Raw genomic sequence first — 17,541 nt, forward strand, 5'->3', positions numbered from 1 at the left:
GGGCTGCAGGAATTCGATCCAGTGCCGCCCAGCCCTAGTCCTCCGAATCCGTCGCCACCCAGCCCCGCACCCCTGGCGCCCTCACCGCCCAGCCCTGCCCCGCCGAGCCCAGCGCCACCATCACCACCCAGCCCAGCTCCTCCGAGCCCGCTCCCTCCATCTCCTCCATCCCCTGTGCCACCAAGCCCGGCACCACCGTCCCCTACACCTCCAAGCCCCGCACCTCCTCTCATGCCTTCGCCACCGCTTCCTCCCAGCCCGGCACCACCGTCTCCTCTTCCACCCAGCCCTGTCCCCCCAAGCCCGGCGCCGCCATTCCCGCCATCGCCTGTACCACCTAGCCCTGTGCCGCCATCGCCCGCTCCTCCAAGCCCAGCCCCACCTCTGATGCCGTCTCCGCCTCTTCCACCCAGCCCAGGACCGCCTAGCCCGGCGCCTCCGCAGCCTCCGTCTCCCGCACCACTGGCGCCCAGCCCGCCCAGCCCTGTGCCTCCCAGCCCGGCGCCCCCGGCGCCACCCAGTCCTTTGCCGCCCAGTCCAGCACCGCCCGGGCCGCCAGCGCCGCCGGCTCCTCCTAGCCCCGTGCCGCCATCGCCCGCGCCCCTACCGCCCCGTCCCTCAGCGCCGAGCCCTCCATCGCCGGCTCCACCCAACCCAGGTCCGCCGTCACCGGCACCGGCTCCACCACAGCCACCCAGTCCCAATCCGCCCCTGGCGCCGCCGCCCGCGCCCCCATCGCCCCCGAAGCCGCCGTCTCCTAACCCGCCAAGCCCGTCACCGCCGTCGCCGGAGCCGTCTCCGCCGTCTCCGCCGGCCCCCCCGCCCGCGCCAGCCACTCCACTCGCCCTCGGTCCCGCGCCTCCGAGCCCAGCACCACCCCGGCCGCCGTCGCCAGCGGCACGCTCCCCTGAGCCCCCGTCACCTGCTCCGCCCTCACCGGCACCGCCTACGCCGCAGCCACCCATTCCCGCTCCGCAGCCGCCTTCTTCACCGCCGGCGCCAAACCCACTCCCGCCGCGCCCTCCTAGCCCGCCTCCTTCGCCGGTGCCGCCTAGCCCGGAGCCGCCGACGCCACGACCGCCAAGCCCACACCCATCTCCACCCCTGCCACCACTGCCGCCGATGCCGCCGATACCACTGAACTCGCCGCCGCCGGTGCTGCCGCAGCCCTCGCCTCAGCCGCCGCTGCCGTCACCGCCGCCCCCACTGCCAATGAGCCAGGTACCGATTGGCTCCCAGTTCACGACGGACACGGGTGTGCCCACCTACGTGCCGACCCCGGCCCGACTTCTGGTGAGCCCCTGCTGCAACAAATGCTATTAGCTATAACGTATTACCATTAATAATCTGCTGGGACTCGAGCACATGTCGCGATCTTTATGTTATCACAATGCTCTGCCCTAAGCTGCCCATGCTGCCATTGGCGCCGCCAACGCGCGGTCCGTGCCGCCCGCTACAGGCCGTGTCGTACAATGTGGCCAAGTCGGTGGGCGTGGAGAACGACGCCGTCACCACCACGGTGGAGGGCGCCTTCATCACGACGGTGGGGCGGGGGTCGTGAGGGAGGGACTGTGGTGACCCGTGTAATGAACATTTGCGAGGCGTGCGATAAAGCCCCGTGAGGTGGCGGCGGCCTCGTCCCGTCTGCCAGTATAACTCTGACTAGACTGATTCTACCCGTGTGTATCACTGGCACTGCGCTGCTGCAGGTGTACTCGGTCAGCGGAACCTCCGCGCGGCGGCTGCTGGAGCGGCTGGTGGTGCAGCAAGAGGAGGCGGAGCAAGAGGAGCCGCAGCGACTGGAGCAGGCCAAGCAACACTTGCAGCAGGCTCTGGTGCAGCCACAGGACCCACAGGACCTGCAGCAACAGCAGCAGGCTCGTAGCAGGGCTCTGCTGCAGACAGGTGCGCTGTTGCCATTGCCCCGCGCAGACTCTGTGGCATACATCCAAGCAGTCTACCTTCTTGCAGTCGTCTGCTTCGGTGTCCATTTTTACCTAAACCGGTATTCCCGTGCCTGCCCCGACCACAGATTCGCCACCGCCGCCTCGCGTGTGCTTGACCTGCGCCCGCGCTGTGGAGTCGGCTCTGGCGGCCGGCCTATGTATCAGCCTGAAGCTGAACAACTGCAGGTATGACACCCGGTAGCATGAGCTTGACTGAGCCGGGTGTAGCCACTTGCGCGCCCCGTGCACCCATCCGGCTGGTCGCAGTTCCAACGGACCGAATGTCGGGTCGCCGCGCCCGCCGTTGCATCACTAATCCCGCCCATGGCAGTCAACAACACCGCAACTGCGCATCTTCAGCTCTGTGCATGTGCACGTGCTTCCTAATAGCTTACGTACTTTCTTGTGCGTGACTGCAGCATCCTGACCGTGTCATGCTTGAATGAGAGCGTTATCGCGGTCGCGGCGTTTCCAGCTGTCCCCACGGACGCGGCACAAGCGGCCCTGGCCAACAGCTGCGATGCAGCCCTGCTTGCGACCTTCGCCATGCCGAACACGACCTCTGCCCAGCAGGTAAGATGCCGCGCCCGTTTCCTAGTGGTGAAATGGCTGTCGGGGTTTGCATGAGACATGTGAGATGACTTGTTATGGTTTCGTGTCCGCAGGCCGCTATGACGCAGGCGCTGCTCTCGACGCCGGTAAGTGGCAGTTCTGGGTTTACCACAGGTTTTGGGACTCCTGTGGTCTCTCCTGCAATAACCGTCTGCGACTTCGCTAACGCTAGATAGGCTGCACACGCGTCTGCCTCCTGGAACGCTTCGACTCCTTGGGGACTTGCGCTTCAGCAGTTCTATCTGCATGGCTTCTCCCAACACAGATCATCGCGCCCGGCTACGGTGTGGTGCCCCCTCCGGCATCCACCAGCAGCGTGGCGCCATCGGCGCTGCTGCGAACCGTGGTTGTGAACACAGGCAAACCCAACCCCGGCAGCAACAGCAGCGAGGCGTCGTTCTCAATCAGCGGGGCCATGGTTGCGGAGAGCGTCGCTGCCACGTTCGGGCTTCCGCAAGGCCAGGTTCGTGTGATGCGCATGATCAGCGTGAGGCGAAGTAAGGGACTCAGGCCAGGCGGCGCTGCTGCGAGTACTAGTACTCAACAGGCGGCGGAACCTGCTGCCCTTGTGAGTGTGTTGTCGCTAGGGCTCACAACCTTGCGGTTCATGCCATGCGTGCAGGTGGTGTTGGTCACCGACCCCAGCAGCCGTCCGTCGGGCGGCCAGACGGTGCCCGCTCCCGCGCCCGGATCCATCCCCACGCCCAACTTGGGGCCAGACGGCAGCCCGTCGCCTCCCAGCAACGCCGCCTGCACAGAAAATCCCAAATTCGGCAGCCTGTGCGGCGCAGCAGCTGTCGGCGCCATAGTGGGTGAGTGGCGCGCACCAGTCGAACTGCCGTATCCTCACGTAGCTTGCGTGCGCCCAACAGCCTTTACACCGATATCGCCGCCATCCAACGATCAACCGAACACCCCGCTCCTGCAGGTGTCGCGGTCGGTGGCACATTGGTGGTGGGCTTGGCCGCGCTCGCAATCTTCTCTGCCGCCACCCGCCGCCGCCAGCCTGTGAGCCCCATGTACGGCGACCGCAGTACAATGCCGTACAGTACCGCGGCCTGGCCGCCGGCGCCCGGCCCCACCACCGTGGCGGCCGTGCCGGGCCCCTGGTCGGCACTGGGGCCGGGCGCGAGCCTGGGCGCTGCCGCAGCGCGCTCCGCCGGCGGCGCCGCGCCCGGCGCGCCGTCGGCGCCCTGGCACGACCGCGACGTCGGCGTGGGTGCAGCGGCGGCGGCCGCTGCCGCCGCTGCGGGCGCCGTGCTTACCAAGTCGCCTGGTGCCTCAGCCCGAGCTGGCAAGTACTATTCCGGCGGCGGCGTCGCGCCGCGTTGGTCCAGCGCCGGTGGCAGCGCTGCCGGCGGCGCCTACGGCACCTCTGGCGGCGGCGGCAATGGCGCCTACGGCAGCTTCCTGGACATCAATCAGGCGCCGCCGCCGCCACCTGGCATGATGCTGGGTGGCAACCCCATGTTCTACGATCTGGCCGGGAATCCCATACCCGCACCAGGCGTGGACTCCAACATGGCGGCCGCCGCCATGGCTGCAGCAGCGCCGGGCGGCTACGGCGGAGGCGGCAGCGCTGGCGGCGCCGGCGGCTCGCCCTCGCGGCTGCGGCCGCCAGCGCTGATCATCCCGCCGCAGGGCGCCGGCGCGTACACCGAAGGTCTGAACACTCTGGGCAGTCTAGCCAGCCCCGTGCCTGCCAGCGCAGGCCCGGCCTACGGCTATCGCCTGGGCACGGGCGTCGGCAGTCCAGGCGTTTACTCCAAGTACCCGGGCCGAGGGCCGCAATCCCTGGCTGCGGCCGCCGCCAGCCCTGCCAGTGTGGCGATGGCGGCGCGCTACAGCAACCGCGCCGCCGGCTACAGCAACGACCCAGCCGCCATGGCGGCGCTGCGTTCGTCAATGGCGGCGGAGAGCGCGGCGGCGGAGGAGATACGACGCAGCCGCGGCGCCGCCACCATGGCTGGCCTCGCCTCTGCCGCCTACAGCTCAAGCCCTTACGTCGGCCGCACCGGCGCGCCGCCGGCCGCCAGCAGCTTGGGCGGCGCCGGCGGCGAGCCGCTGCCGCGGTTCTACCCGCAGCCGCAGCAAGTTGCGCGGCCTTCGCCGCTGGGCGCTGACGCCGCCCCCGTCCGCGGCCCGCATGAGAGCCCACGTGGCTCATATGGGCAGCCCGCACACTACGGTGTGGGCGGGCTTGGATCACCTAGCGGGATGTACCTGCCGGGTGCTTATGGAAAGACGGGACCCGCCGGCCCGCTGCCCAGTCCGGGCGCGGGCCGGCCCGCCAGCTCCATGCTCGGCGCGGGCGGTGTGGCGGTGCCAATGGGTTTGTACGGCGAGCCTGCGGTGCAGCAGGCATACTCCCCGAGCGCGCCTGATGCGCAGCAGTACTTTCAGAGCCCCGGCGGCGCCACCGGGCCTTACCCGCAGTCAGGGCTGGGGCCTTACTGAGAAAGGCATCATCGACGTGATTGCATGTGCACGGACATCTATCATCATGTAAACTCAAGAGATTCAGGTGATCACCTAGATTCAGCTTATTGTTATGGTTGTGAACCATTCATGTGACTCTTGCTGCATGTGCGGCTCACATATCATTCTTTCTAAAGCCTTCGAAACTGAGGCTGCCAGCCAGCCAGACGCATGCTTGAGGGGCTTATGAAGAAGCTCGACCGCTACCCATTCGCAACAAGACACGCCTGCCTGGCGCTTATCCTGGGGGGTTGACTCCGTACTTTCGCACTGGCATGGTGGATGCGCGATGACGCTCGACATTCTTGCGAGCAGGACAGCGGCTGCCGGTGTACTGAGAAGCTACCTGGCTACTTACCGGATGGGGAAACGCATGGTGCATCTGGGCAAGGTGCTGCCTGGACCCGCGCAGTACTGATTTCTGGGCGCCTGCTTAGTGGCGTGCTGGACTGCAGGTCCATGTAGCGTTGGCTCATGGAAGCACACTGTTGATTACACATGATGAGAAATAGCGCGTCGCTACCTTTGTTTGCGGCTATTGGCTTTGAATGGGAAATGTGCCGTGGCCCGCGGGTTAATTGAACAAATGCCATGTTGTCTTCCGCGGTGTCGTGTGGGATTGCAGTGGGGAGGTCAGACCGTGCTCAGGCGCCCAAGGGCCAACGGCACCAGATGTGCAAACGTACCGAAGCGAATATCGAATGTGCTTATGTGCAATGCGTGGGATCCACTTTGGTAGTGTGCTGTGCCACCTGCAATATCAAGGGTGCTGGACGCACCCCTGCTGGAAGATCCCTGGAACTCTACAGCAGTACACGTGCTCCGACAGCAATCCCAGAGGCAGATCATCCGTGCATCGTCTCGGACGCGGCGCAGAACATCCTGGCATGCCTTCAAGCCCACTCCGCCTTCCGCTCTGGTCTACGTACGCATTAGTTCCGCAACACTCGTCAATTCACCGGTTAATGGAATCCGTCGAGCAGCCCGCCGTCAAGACTTCGTCGCCTCGGACAGCCACGGATTCGAGAACAACACTTATGCACACAATTAATTGTTGAGATGGAAGGGCATGTATTCACACACTGCGACCAAAGCCGGAGGTGGACCGCAGTCGGCAGTGGTGCGTCAATAGGGTGTCGGCACGCTCGACGGGCGAGCGTGTGGGGAGTCGCTTCCCACCCCAACCCACATCGCGCGCACGCTGATGCAGCGAATGTACATATCTATCGCAGGGTGTATGCACTAAAGCCTGTGCGTGTCGAGCGCGGCCAAAGCGTGCATGCATCAACTCGCTGCTAGATCTAGTCATTTGCAGCGCCCCCGATTTGAGCAGTGCGTGACTACTTGTGTTGCTTGCTCAATTTACCAGCAGTCGTGGCTACGTATCTGAACGACCATTCTATCCTTGCACCGCTCGTGTAGGCGTTATACTCTGACTCGGATTTGAGCCAACCCCTTTATCAGTGCACACATACGTATTCGCTCTGGCGTAAGACACCTATTTGGTGACTGGCCGCCGAAGATGCTGGGTAGGCTCTAGCAAGCGAAGCGCTAGGTCACAATACCTCATACGTGGACTTCACTCGCAGGCTCACAAAGTTTCCTCGGCAAGCGGCAAGCTTTCCGCAGTGGAAAGGTGGGCATGCGGGACTCGGCTTGCTGTGCGCACGCGTGTGTGTAGGCGTTGCAAGTCCCGGTTACATGCAACTCAGCTGGCCGCGCTTAGATCAGGACAGGGTGCATTGTTAAAGGATAATGTGCTGACTGTGCGGCCTCGCGCGCGTGCAGCTACCCGGGCGGGCGCGATGCCAAACGGTCCGCGTCTCCGCGGCCGTGCACGACATTTCCAAGGTACGGGACTGTAGTGGTTAGAAATGGAGGGGAGCTCAGGGGGCCGAGGGCGCCGCACCTGTGAGCCGGCGGGGCTGGGGGCTGAGCGGGAGGGCGGCAGGTGCGTGTGCAGCAGGAGCTGTGGCAAGGTGGCCGCTCCGAGGGTTTACGCCTGCATGCATGGACGGACACCTGCCTTGGCGTAAAAGCGAGTGACACGCCACTCGCTACGTGCGCCTGGGGTTCAAGGTCGCGCATGTATGGCGTGAGGCAGTGGTACTGGCGCTGCTGTGTTTGCAAGCTGATGCAGAGGACCTGAGACGTGCGGCAGGCTGGCGGGTTGGCGGGTCCTTGAGGCAGGTGTTGCAACCGCTTCTTCCCCAGGCAGAAATGTCTTGCATTGGTTGGCGGCGCGACGCCTCTCGCTAGCTTTGCACTGTCGCCAGTGCGCATGTCCCTACTCCTCCAGGCGTGTGTGTATACCTCCCTCATTGAGGCGCATAAAATGTGGTGGTGCGGTCGCGGTGGGACGATGTATTACACACAGCCCGCTGGATGTGGGCCGTGCTTACACAGTGCCAGCCCTGGCCGCCAGGCCTCCAGCCCAAACGCACCCCTCCCTGGCGCTGAACCCCCATGATTCGAACAGACTGAGAAGGCGCCACGCCGTGTGGTGGTGACGGGCATGGGTCTGGTGTCGTGCCTGGGCCATGACCACGACGAGTTCTACAACAACCTGCTGGCCGGCAAGTCCGGAATCACAAACATCGAGGTGGGTAACTCCGTGTGTGTTTAAAGATAGCACACGTGGACATGGTCGGCGTGTATGTGCTTCAATGTGCGCGCAGCAGGGTGTTGAGTCGGGCCTGGGGTGTACGGCGCGGGTGTACGTGGTGTGCACGTGAAGCGCCCGGTCAACGTGCGCGCAATCAAGAGGCGGGGCCCAACCAGCACTACAGCAGTGTAGATTGGGCTGCATGGTGAGGTGATCACACCGCACGCCCCCAATCCCACCGCAGGGCTTCCCCTGCGCGGACTACACGACGCGCTTCGCTGGCGAAATCAAGGTGGGCGCGTGGGGGCACGCCTCGGGGACTTCGGCGCAACAAGGACTGGGCAACTGCACGTCACGGCTAATTCCATGCGCTTCCGACGGGCATATACTCGTGCCGCTGTACCGTCGTGTCGGCTGCCCAGCCTGACGCCCGCACTCCACATGCCCCAGAATGAGATTTCACTCCCCACGCCCATACTCAACGCGTCCTGATCCTGCCCCGCCCACCTGTCCCGCCTGCACCACCAATCCTGTTGCTCCTGCCACAGTCTCTTGACTGCACCGGCTATGTCACCAAGAAGTTTGAGAAGCGCGTGGACGCTGTAATCAAGTATATCTTGGTGGCTGGCAAGAAGGCGCTAGGGGACGCGGGCCTGGCGTGGGACGGGCAGGAGATCAAGGTGAGACAAGCAGGGGCGGCGGCGGCAGCATGAGCACAGGCGGAGGGCAACAGTTGTGAAGTAGTGTTGCTCGTGTGTGTGTGTGGCGGGCGCGAGTGTTGTAGCAGTTAGAGGGTGGGCGCGGCACTGAGTCCATGTGGCACTTCGGCTGACAGGCGCACGCACGCTTACAAATGTACACGGACATACATGCACAGCTGCACGCGGTGCCGCACCTTTCGCCTTGTCCTATTCATAATATACACACACACACATTTACACACCACCACCTCCGGGCCTGTGCTGCTGTTGCCTGCCCCCCTAAGGACCTGGACCGCATGCGCTGTGGCACGCTGGTGGGCACGGCCATGGGCGGCATGACCTCATTCGCCAACGCCGTGGAGGCGCTGGAGACGTCGGGTGAGCAGGGAGGAGCGCTGGAGCGGAGATGGCGGGTGGCAAAAGAGGGGGAGGTGCAGGACGGGGTTAACGAGAACCAAAACCTGAGTGCGCTGGGCCGCGCTGCAACTTGCTGGGTTGAAGGGGGCGGTGAACATGGTGGTACGGTGAATATGTCCGCGGGGTTTCAGCGAGCGTTCAGCGGGGCTTTTGTTGGTGCTACGACGTACAAGGGAGGGACATGGCAAGATGCGCCACGTGGACTGCTGCCGGAGGAGCGCGAGGGGGGGCGGAGTACCTGCTGGGGGCGAAGCGGCGGGAAGGCGAAGTGAGATTGGGCGATGGGAGAACTGGGGGAGAAACATGCTTAGGCGGTAGCAAGAGCGGCAAATGCAATTTCAGGTTACGCAGTTGGTTGCCGAGAGCTAACACAGCTACGGAATGTGAGACATGGCAGGACCAGGTGGAAATGCATCGGGGCACCGGTTGCTAAACCTGCCACTGTCCTTCACACCTCCCCTCCACCCCCTGCCACCGCCGCCCTCCCGCCAGGCTACCGCAAGATGAACCCCTTCTGCATTCCCTTCGCCATCACCAACATGGGCGGCGCCATGCTGGCCATGGACATCGGCTTCATGGGACCCAACTACTCCATCTCCACAGCCTGCGCAACCGGCAACTACTGTATCATGAAGTGAGCGAGAGACGGGAGCCACACACATACCGTACACACACGCACACGCATACCAACGGGCGGGCGCGCGTTTCGGTTTCCCTAATCAATAGTTGCTAGGGGATGCTGCGGTGCTCGATGGGCAGGCGCGAATGGGGATGGGAATAGTGGTGGTCGGTTCCCACCCACCTGAAGTGGGGTAGGGAGGCTGCAACGGTGCGGGAAGGTGGAGCTGCGGTCGGCCGCGGAGCTGGGCGGGGGCGGGAGTGGGCGACGGAGATGTGCATGAGCGGGAATCTGGGGGGCAAGCGAGATGATGGAAGGGGCGGCATACGATGCAAGTGTGTGAGCATGCGGCCTGAGACACCTCAGCACAATAGGGTAAGCGCACCTGTGCTTCTGCGCTGCATCTTACTGCATCTTACTGCGCTGCACTGCGCCCTCCCGTATTGCAGCTCGGCAGAGCACATCCGGCGCGGTGACGCGGACCTGATGCTGGCGGGTGCGGGTGACGCCGCAATCATCCCCTCCGGCATTGGCGGCTTCATTGCGTGCAAGGTGCGTGGCGCGCGCTTGTGGGTATGTGTGTGCTGGGGAGAAGAAATTGTATGCGTGTAGGTCTGGGTTTGTGTGGCAATGCAGCGTAGGCTGGGATGCGGGCTCTGAACACGCGGGTGCAAAAGGGCGCAGGCAGCGGTCTCCAGGAGGACGTGCAGCCAAAGGGCAGAGCGGAGGTCTGTGGCTGCGTGAGCCTGAAGCTGCACCCGTGCACACCTGCCCCTGTGCTCTCTCAGGCCCTGTCCAAGCGCAACGATGACCCCGCCGCCGCGTCGCGGCCTTGGGACACGGACCGTGATGGCTTCGTTATGGGCGAGGGCGCGGGTAGGTACTGGCAGTGGCGTACGGTAAAGGACTACCGGCTCCAAGGGACGTCTTGGGGACCGGTCTAAAGCCCCGTTGTTTGGGTTGCCCATATGTGCGCCGAGTGAGGCTCGCGAATTACCAACGCATCGTGCCAGGTTCCTTGTCACGCCCGCCCCGATCTCACCTGTCAGCGAGTGCTAATCTCTTCTTCAACTGAATGTTCCAACTGCTGCTCCCAACCACCTCCAGGTGTGCTGGTGCTGGAGGAGTATGAGCACGCCAAGGCGCGTGGCGCCCGCATCTACGCCGAGTACGTGGGCGGGGCGGTCACCTGCGACGCCCACCACATGACGGAGCCGCAGCCAGAGGGCAAGGGTGAGTGGCGTGTGCTGAGGCGGCCAGGCAGCCAGCCAGGTGGCCAGACAGCCAGGCAGGCAGGCTGGCCGTCAGGCGGGCGGGTGGATGTGTGGATGGATGGATGGGCAGTCGGATGGCGGGCGTTCGCAAGTGCTGGCCACCCTGCTGGAGGTCGCGGTGTCGGACACCAGCCTCCGTATGGACGCGCGTGCAAACTCCTTGTTAACCTTGCTAACCCCTTCCTCCTCCTGCTACTGCTGCCCCTCCTGCTCCTCTGCAGGTGTGATCATGTGCCTGCAGCGCGCGCTGGCGTCTACGGGTCTGTCCGCCTCTGACGTCAACTACGTGAACGCGCACGCCACGTCCACACAGGTGCGACGGGCGGCCAGGGCAGGTCGGCGCCGTGGTGGATGCGTGCGGGCCGAGGACACAGGGTTGCTGGGGGGCGCCGGCGCAGGGCGCCGCGTGGCTGGGGTGCTGCTGTCGCTCAGACGTGCAGTGCGCGGAATCAGCGCATAAGGGCACAATGGACATCATTTATTTCGTACACGTGCTTGCTGTGGCTTGCTGAACCAGGCTGGCGACATGGCTGAGTACCGGGCGATCAACACGGTGTTCAACCATTCGGACCTGCGCATCAACGCCACCAAGTCCATGATCGGTCAGTGCTGTGGAGTGAGGGATGAGGGCCTGGCCACACGCGGTCGGTGTACACGTGCCCTGCGTGTGTATGTCTTGAGAGCACTAAACAACGGCAGCACGCACGGTGTATACGTGTGTGTGTGTTGTGTGCACGTGTAGGGGCGCATGGCAGCCCTACAATTACTGTGCGTAATGCTGGCAAGCGAGCCCTTCATGCTGTCATCGCAACTGTGTGCCGCTTCTTTCACATCTATGCAACATTTGTGTCTGTGTGTGGCTCTCTCAGGCCATCTGTTGGGCGGCGCTAGCGCAGTAGAGGCGGTAGCGACCATCAAGGCCATCCAGACGGGTGAGGGCGGTTGCTGGCTGGCCTGCTGGCCTGCCTGCTCGGATGCATGCATGACTCGCCCAGTGGTGCAGGTGCACTTGGCCTGCCCAGAGAGCCTGTCCCGCCCGCCTGCACCGGCAATACGATACCCATGACCTTATGCCGTGTGTTGACGCGGTGACCTTGGTGTGTTTGCGGCTGTATGCATGGCCGTCAGGTTGGCTCCACCCGAGCATCAACCTGCACACCCCCGAGGCGGGCGTGGACCTGGTGCGCGTGGTGGCGGGCGCCAAGCAGCACCACCCCATCAAGTGAGTGGGCGTTAGGGAGGTGGAAGACACAGGGCTGTGGGGCGTCGCGCTGTGTGGGGCCTGTCGACGGACTGAAGGGCTGCAGGGATACGCCGGGTCACCGCGGGCACAAGGGGAAGTGTGTTCAACCGCGGATTGGACTCGACCCGGGGCTGTTATGCACTTACTGAAGGTATCTTGCAGTGTCTTATCAGATGCCTGTACTTACGAGTATACGCATTTCGTGCTATGCATTTCGTCGGACATCAGGGTGGCGCTCTCGAACTCGTTCGGCTTCGGCGGCCACAACAGCTGCGTGATGTTCAAGCCGCCCCCGCAGTAAGCGGCAGCGGCTTTGGGCCGGCTGTACGAGGTGCAGAAGGCAGCAACTCGGATCTTAAAGCTTCGATACAGCTGAGCATCTTGGAAGCAAGGGGCGGTGCTTGGTGAGGGTACGGAGCAGGAATGGATGAATGCTCAGAGGCCGAGGACATGCGCACATGCTTGTGCTTGGACAAGGGGTTGCAAGGGATCATCTCTGTAAGATGATGTGGGAATGGGGTGGGGTGGATAGGAATGCAGATCAGCTCTTGAAGGGTGTGTGTGGCTCAGAGGTAGGGCTGTGGATGCTTGACAGTTGACAGTTGAAGTGGAGGGCATAACTGTGATTGTGGCTTACTTGAGAAGATAACCATTCCCCAGCAGTGAGAGCTCGGCTTCATACCTTGCTCGCGAGAGTGCAAGTCTGTTGTCCCGCCCCGCATTTGCAGCGTGTCTTCACGCGGGGACGTGGCCGCGTGGTGAAGGGGCCTGGACAAGGGGCTGTGCGGAAGAAGTTAGTGAGTGGGATGGTGACTCGGTGTGGGGCATAACGTGGGCGCTCATCGGAGGCACGCACGCTGGAGCGAGGGAGATCTCCGGTATTGTGAAACCGAGTGCGGGTGGAGTGGGCGCAGACTAGATTGAAGGCTGCCCCAAAAGGAGGCCGGCAGTGTGACGCTGCACGACCAAGGCGCAAGCAGCCGACGCGCTGTAAGCAAGGCAAATGCATTCGCATTGTCGCTCCCATATGCCTGTCTTGGGCGCTTCAGCCACCTGTCCCAGTACGGTAAGCCTGATCAGTGGTGATGCAAGCCCCGCGATGGTACTGTGCGAGAACATTCACGGCTGGCGCCCCAGCCCTTGGTTGAAGCGGCACATGCAGGCTGTTGGGGTCTCCTGAACAGTATTGTAATCACACGGACCAACATGTCTTGTATGCTGCACAAATGCTGTTCAGAAGACTTGCGGCTTAGCCCTGAGGTATCGTAGGCACCAACCCTGCACCACAACGTGGCAGCAATCGCAGTCTGTAGTACGGAATGAGAGCTGGAGTGCTAGCTGGCCGGTGCTAGCTGTGCATGCCGCTGAAGACGCCCAGGTCGGAGTCCTCAACCGCTTCAGGCCGACAGTTTACAGTGCCCTCCGCGGGAGCGACATGCCCCCATGGCGTATTAGGGCCATCCGTGGCTCTCACCAACGCGGCGTCCCCACATGCCGAAGCAATGTGTTGAGCTTGCGCCTAGGACAGCTGGACAGACGACCACTCAGGACGGTGTAAGAGGGTTAGCGCTAAGACGGGATCAACCTATCTACCTCCTCACATCACGGACCTAGGCCGGACGGCTGGAAAGGACAGGACAAGCGCCCCGTCCTCCAGACTCTGCACACACACACGCTGCAGCATACTCACTCACAATCACTCGTCATCGCTAATCCAGGCACTGCCACCAAGCCGGGTCACTCGCCGAGAACCCCATAACATCTCCTTTCCCGCACGCTGATCATACCCATGTCCGCCAGCTGTTCAGCCATAAGGAGAGCCCATAGCCTTGTCCCGACTTACATGCACTGCAGCCTTTCCGCCTTGTGCGGGGCCCTCGGCCCCCCCTCCCCCCAATCGTCCAGGCGCCGCGCCCCACCCGCACGGAGCGGCCACCATCCATAGCTACGCAACTCCATTAGCAGTTAAGCCAAGCAGCTTCACAATATCGGCTACATCCTTGGCTGAATTTTGACCCATGCCTCTGTGTTTGCCCCTTCTCCATGGTTTGTGGCATGAGCGACAGACATTCGCCTACGCCCTGCACCACAGCCCTGCGACAGAGGCGGCGCACAGCCCCGTGCCCGGCCTGCCAGTGCGCCAGCCGGCACCCATCGCTGCAGTACAAGCTCGACTCGCAGCCGCCGCACCACACCCAGGCCCCGGCGCCCGCACAGGACTGAGGCGGTAGCGGCCAGCCACTCGCATCCAGCTCCGCAGCAGGCATACACCCCGGGTTGTCGCACAGCCACAGCCGGCGGCCGGCGTAGCGCCGCCGCAGTGCAGACCGCACGCGGCCGGCGGCACCAGCAGCGCCGCAGCCGCCTGCGTCTGCTGGGGGTCCCGCTGCTGCTGTAGCGCCGCATGGGCCCTGGACGCGCACGCCTGCAGCTGCTCCGGCGACAGCTCCTGCTGTGGGGCGTTTGCGGCTACGGCGCCCGCGCTGGCAAAGGCCTCCCGCACATCCGCCTGCCACTGCGGGTTGGGACAGGGCCCGTCCGGACCAAACAGCCCAGCTATGCTCTCCACAGCCAAAGGCACCCGGTACCGGCCCGGCTGCTCTGCACCGTCAGGCCCCGCAGACCCGTTGGCGCCTTGCTGTGCCGCCATCGCGCACTCCTGTGGCAGCACTGCCGCCACCAGCACGGCAGTAGAATGCAGCTCTTCGCACGCCCACAGTATGTCTATGCCAGCCTCGTCCCTCCGGTGCAGTATGTGAGCCCTTTTGAGACGGAGGGCTGCTGAGGGCAGGCTTCGGAGTCGATATTCACTACCCGGGGAGGGCAAATGGGTACGGGGAGTAAGCGGCTGTGCCCTTACTTGGGCGGCGTGCCTAAACACAGTCGCACGCCACTCCCTACCTGCGCCACTCTTGGTGTCACCTCCACCTGCTGCTGACGTCACTTGGCCTGCCAGCCCCCTGCCCTCCTCTGGTAGCAGCCTGAAGACGTCAGGGCTGTCACGGAGAGGATGCCCCACACAGTGCCGAAGTGCTTGTCGGGTAGCAGGCGCTTCCCCTGCGCCGCGGCGGTTGCCTCCTCCGCACCGCGCCCGCGCTGCACCAGCCCCAGAGCCGCCTCCAGAGCCGCACAGTAGCACCGCCACAGCTGCCGCAGCCGGCGGACGGCCGCGCGACGGGCCTGTACCGAGGGCGGCGCTGACCGAGCCAGCAGCCGCGCTGCTGTCAGTGCGCAGTCAACGGCACTGCAGGCTGCCCTTGCATTCATGGTCGCGTCAATAGGACACTCGTCCCGCGTGATTAGGGAAGGTGACTGCTGAGCAGCCCACTTCACCCACTCCGCCCGAGCCGCGTTCGCCAGGCGAATGCAGACATCGGACGTCGCCGCGTCGTTCCACGGCGGCAGCGCCAGCTGAGCTGGCAGCGGCTGCGGCAGCATCAACTCCTTGCCAGCCCGCCGCAGGATCTTGTTCATCCAGCTGACGTCATCGTCATTGATTGCCTCCGGCGCCTCCTCTAGCAGTTTCTCCAGGCCCGCTGGCAGCACGACTCCGCGCAAGCGCAGCTCTGCCGCCACAGCACGCGCGGCCACGTAAGGGCGCACAAAGCAGTGATAGCCCATGCCCGGCTGCATAAGCAAAGAGTGTACATGAGCACACGTGCTGCAGTTGTAAGAGGCAACACCTGGCAGTGCACAGGCAGATAAGGTGAGAGAGCCGCCGACTCACCGCCTCCTCGACGAAAGCCTCCATCACCACAGAAGTGGTCGTGAAGTGGATGCGATAGCCCGGCGGGCCGAGCCGGAGAGCTGGGTCGCCGGTATAAAGCGTGTGCTGCGCTCTCTCGAGCGGTACAGATATGTAGCCCTTCTGAATTGGCTTGACCGTGTCACGTTCCGACGTGGGCACCACCGCCGGCAGGTGGCGGGCCTGCCGCAGCTGCGCTGTCAGGGCCGCCGCCCGCGACTCCAGCTCCGCCCTGCGCTCAGGAGTCAGGGCCGTGGCTTGGCTGCTGCTGGCGCCTGCACCGCCCCCAGGCTGACCCCGCTCCTGCCCTTGAGCCTGCCCCTGCCGTGACTTGCCCGCTGCGCCGCCGCGGCCCTTCGCCTGGCCCTGGGCCGGCCATGCCCCCACGCCCTGCTGCTGTCGCTGCCCGCTCGCCCCTGCTCCTAATCCTCAACCTGCTTTTGTTGCTGCTTTTGTTGCTGCTGGGCTTCATCTGCCGCCTGCAAGGACCGGTACACTTCCCGCCTCGCCGCCTGCAGGCGCTTCACCTCCGCCTCCTGAGCCCGCAGCTGCTCAAGCCCCGGCCGCGGCAGGCTGCCAGGGCCACGCGCCCAGTCCTCTGCGACGCCGGCAGCGACTGCCGGGCCGACCACGCTGCTGCTGGCCGTTGCGGCTGCCGCTAGGCGCCGGTCCAAGATGCGTTGCCAGACTTGAAGCGCAAGCTCCCCGCCGCCCGCAAGCAGCGCAGAAACACTGGCAGTCTGCCCTGCAGCTGGGTGGATCAGCGTCCAGGGAGGCCCGCATTCGCCGTCCTCCGACCCAGTTGCTGCCGCCGCCGCTGCCTGGCCGTAGCTGCTGCCGCGGTCGAGGGAGGCCAGGTTACGTACAGTCGCAAGCGACAACAGCGCCTGCAGCGCCGGCGCCGCAGCCAGGTCACCTGTCGACCAGTACTGATCCCAAACCCCCCGGTTAAAGAGACAGGGCGATATGGTGAAGATCGTGCCGGTACCACCGTCCGCTGGGCCACCCGCCGTTGCCCTGGCTGCGTACGCGAGCATGCATGCGGCCCACGCCTCCAGCAGCCGGCTGCCAGCTAGCTCCCTGTCCAGGTGGCTGTCATAACAATCTTCCAACTGAATGTATATGTTGGGATGCGGCTTCTCCGTCACGTCCTTGCTGCTGAACTCCTCGCTTTTAAGGCCACTCATGTCCGGGTGCCAAGCAACTCGTGCTGCCAAAGACAACTACAAGCGTCAACTGCTGCACCCACGTGCTGCACCTCTCACAAGACCTCCTGCGCTCCCTCCAGGTTGCGCCGTGACGGCCGCGCGCGAAGCAGCTGCGCGTATATGCTCAGCGGAGAGCTGTAGCACTGCAGCACGTGCGTCCGCAGCAGCAGGTCGAGCAGTAGCGCGCGGAGGCGGCTGTTTCGGTCGTCGATGATGAGGATGTCCTGCACAAGCAGTTCGCTGAGCCTGACGCGAATGCGCCTGTACAGCTGCCGTGCCTCGTCAGTGACATAAGGCATGGAGGTGCTGCTGCCACTGGCGCCCACGGAGGAGGACCCAGAGCAGGTGGATGGGCCGGGAGGTGGGGGGCCGGGGGCTGGCACCGAGCTCCGCAATGCCAGACCGAACAGTGCCACCAGATCCACAACCAGCGGCTCCTGGTCCACGCTACTTAGTTTTGCTGCATCCACGTGTTCCGTCAGGAAGGCTAGCGTGTCCTCGAGCTGACTTCTCGTAAAGTTCGGTCCACTGTCGGCAGAGTCGAGCAACGACGGATAAGGTAGCAGCAAGGGGCTTTGGCTAGCATTTTCAGCTGCCCTAGCCGCAGGGACTCTCTGTCTTGGCAGCATTTCGGCGAGGAGCAAACGTCAGTGGCTCTGTACTCAAATGCGAATGAAGCGCATGTAGCTTATT

General features: G+C 64.1%; 3 protein-coding genes across 3 annotated transcripts; 2 read left to right on the forward strand and 1 right to left on the reverse strand.

Annotated features, from left to right (window-relative positions):
- The first annotated feature begins 271 nt into the window (after positions 1–271).
- CHLRE_07g335250v5 (uncharacterized protein) lies at positions 272–5,791 on the forward strand. The gene is made up of 9 exons (XM_043064256.1): positions 272–1,293; positions 1,460–1,543; positions 1,710–1,905; positions 2,033–2,132; positions 2,366–2,519; positions 2,612–2,644; positions 2,824–3,021; positions 3,181–3,370; positions 3,487–5,791. The coding sequence occupies exons 1-9, from the start codon at positions 388–390 to the stop codon at positions 5,013–5,015; spliced, it is 3,390 nt and encodes a 1,129-aa protein (XP_042922824.1). The 5' UTR covers positions 272–387; the 3' UTR covers positions 5,016–5,791.
- A 500-nt stretch (positions 5,792–6,291) lies between these two features.
- CHLRE_07g335300v5 (uncharacterized protein) lies at positions 6,292–13,099 on the forward strand. The gene is made up of 16 exons (XM_001700100.2): positions 6,292–6,565; positions 6,626–6,672; positions 6,825–6,887; positions 7,516–7,638; positions 7,886–7,933; positions 8,190–8,321; positions 8,627–8,720; positions 9,252–9,393; positions 9,828–9,930; positions 10,167–10,254; positions 10,486–10,611; positions 10,874–10,965; positions 11,170–11,254; positions 11,522–11,584; positions 11,781–11,874; positions 12,124–13,099. The coding sequence occupies exons 1-16, from the start codon at positions 6,559–6,561 to the stop codon at positions 12,194–12,196; spliced, it is 1,380 nt and encodes a 459-aa protein (XP_001700152.1). The 5' UTR covers positions 6,292–6,558; the 3' UTR covers positions 12,197–13,099.
- A 194-nt stretch (positions 13,100–13,293) lies between these two features.
- Positions 13,294–17,541, reverse strand: CHLRE_07g335350v5 (uncharacterized protein). The gene is made up of 3 exons (XM_043064257.1): positions 16,075–17,541; positions 15,623–16,000; positions 13,294–15,522 (listed from the first exon to the last, which is right to left on the reverse strand). Exons 1-3 carry the CDS (start codon positions 16,825–16,827, stop codon positions 14,836–14,838), a joined length of 1,818 nt encoding a protein of 605 aa, XP_042922825.1. The 5' UTR covers positions 16,828–17,541; the 3' UTR covers positions 13,294–14,835.

Source organism: Chlamydomonas reinhardtii, chromosome 7 (genome assembly GCF_000002595.2).
Source record: "Chlamydomonas reinhardtii strain CC-503 cw92 mt+ chromosome 7, whole genome shotgun sequence".
In the NCBI taxonomy this organism is placed as follows: domain Eukaryota; kingdom Viridiplantae; phylum Chlorophyta; class Chlorophyceae; order Chlamydomonadales; family Chlamydomonadaceae; genus Chlamydomonas; species Chlamydomonas reinhardtii.

Coding starts and splice junctions, on each gene's coding strand:
- CHLRE_07g335350v5 (XM_043064257.1), bottom strand. CDS start 16,827: ATGAGTGGCCTTAAAAGCGAGGAGTTCAGCAGCAAGGACGTGACGGAG. Junction 16,001..16,074: donor AAAAGCAGCAACAAAAGCAG/GTTGAGGATTAG, acceptor GCCCAGGGCCAG/GCGAAGGGCCGCGGCGGCGC. Junction 15,523..15,622: donor AGGCTTTCGTCGAGGAGGCG/GTGAGTCGGCGG, acceptor TTGCTTATGCAG/CCGGGCATGGGCTATCACTG.
- CHLRE_07g335300v5 (XM_001700100.2), top strand. Junction 9,394..9,827: donor GGCAACTACTGTATCATGAA/GTGAGCGAGAGA, acceptor CCCGTATTGCAG/CTCGGCAGAGCACATCCGGC. Junction 9,931..10,166: donor GCGGCTTCATTGCGTGCAAG/GTGCGTGGCGCG, acceptor GTGCTCTCTCAG/GCCCTGTCCAAGCGCAACGA.
- CHLRE_07g335250v5 (XM_043064256.1), top strand. CDS start 388: ATGCCGTCTCCGCCTCTTCCACCCAGCCCAGGACCGCCTAGCCCGGCG. Junction 1,294..1,459: donor CGACCCCGGCCCGACTTCTG/GTGAGCCCCTGC, acceptor CGCCCGCTACAG/GCCGTGTCGTACAATGTGGC. Junction 1,544..1,709: donor AGGGCGCCTTCATCACGACG/GTGGGGCGGGGG, acceptor GCGCTGCTGCAG/GTGTACTCGGTCAGCGGAAC.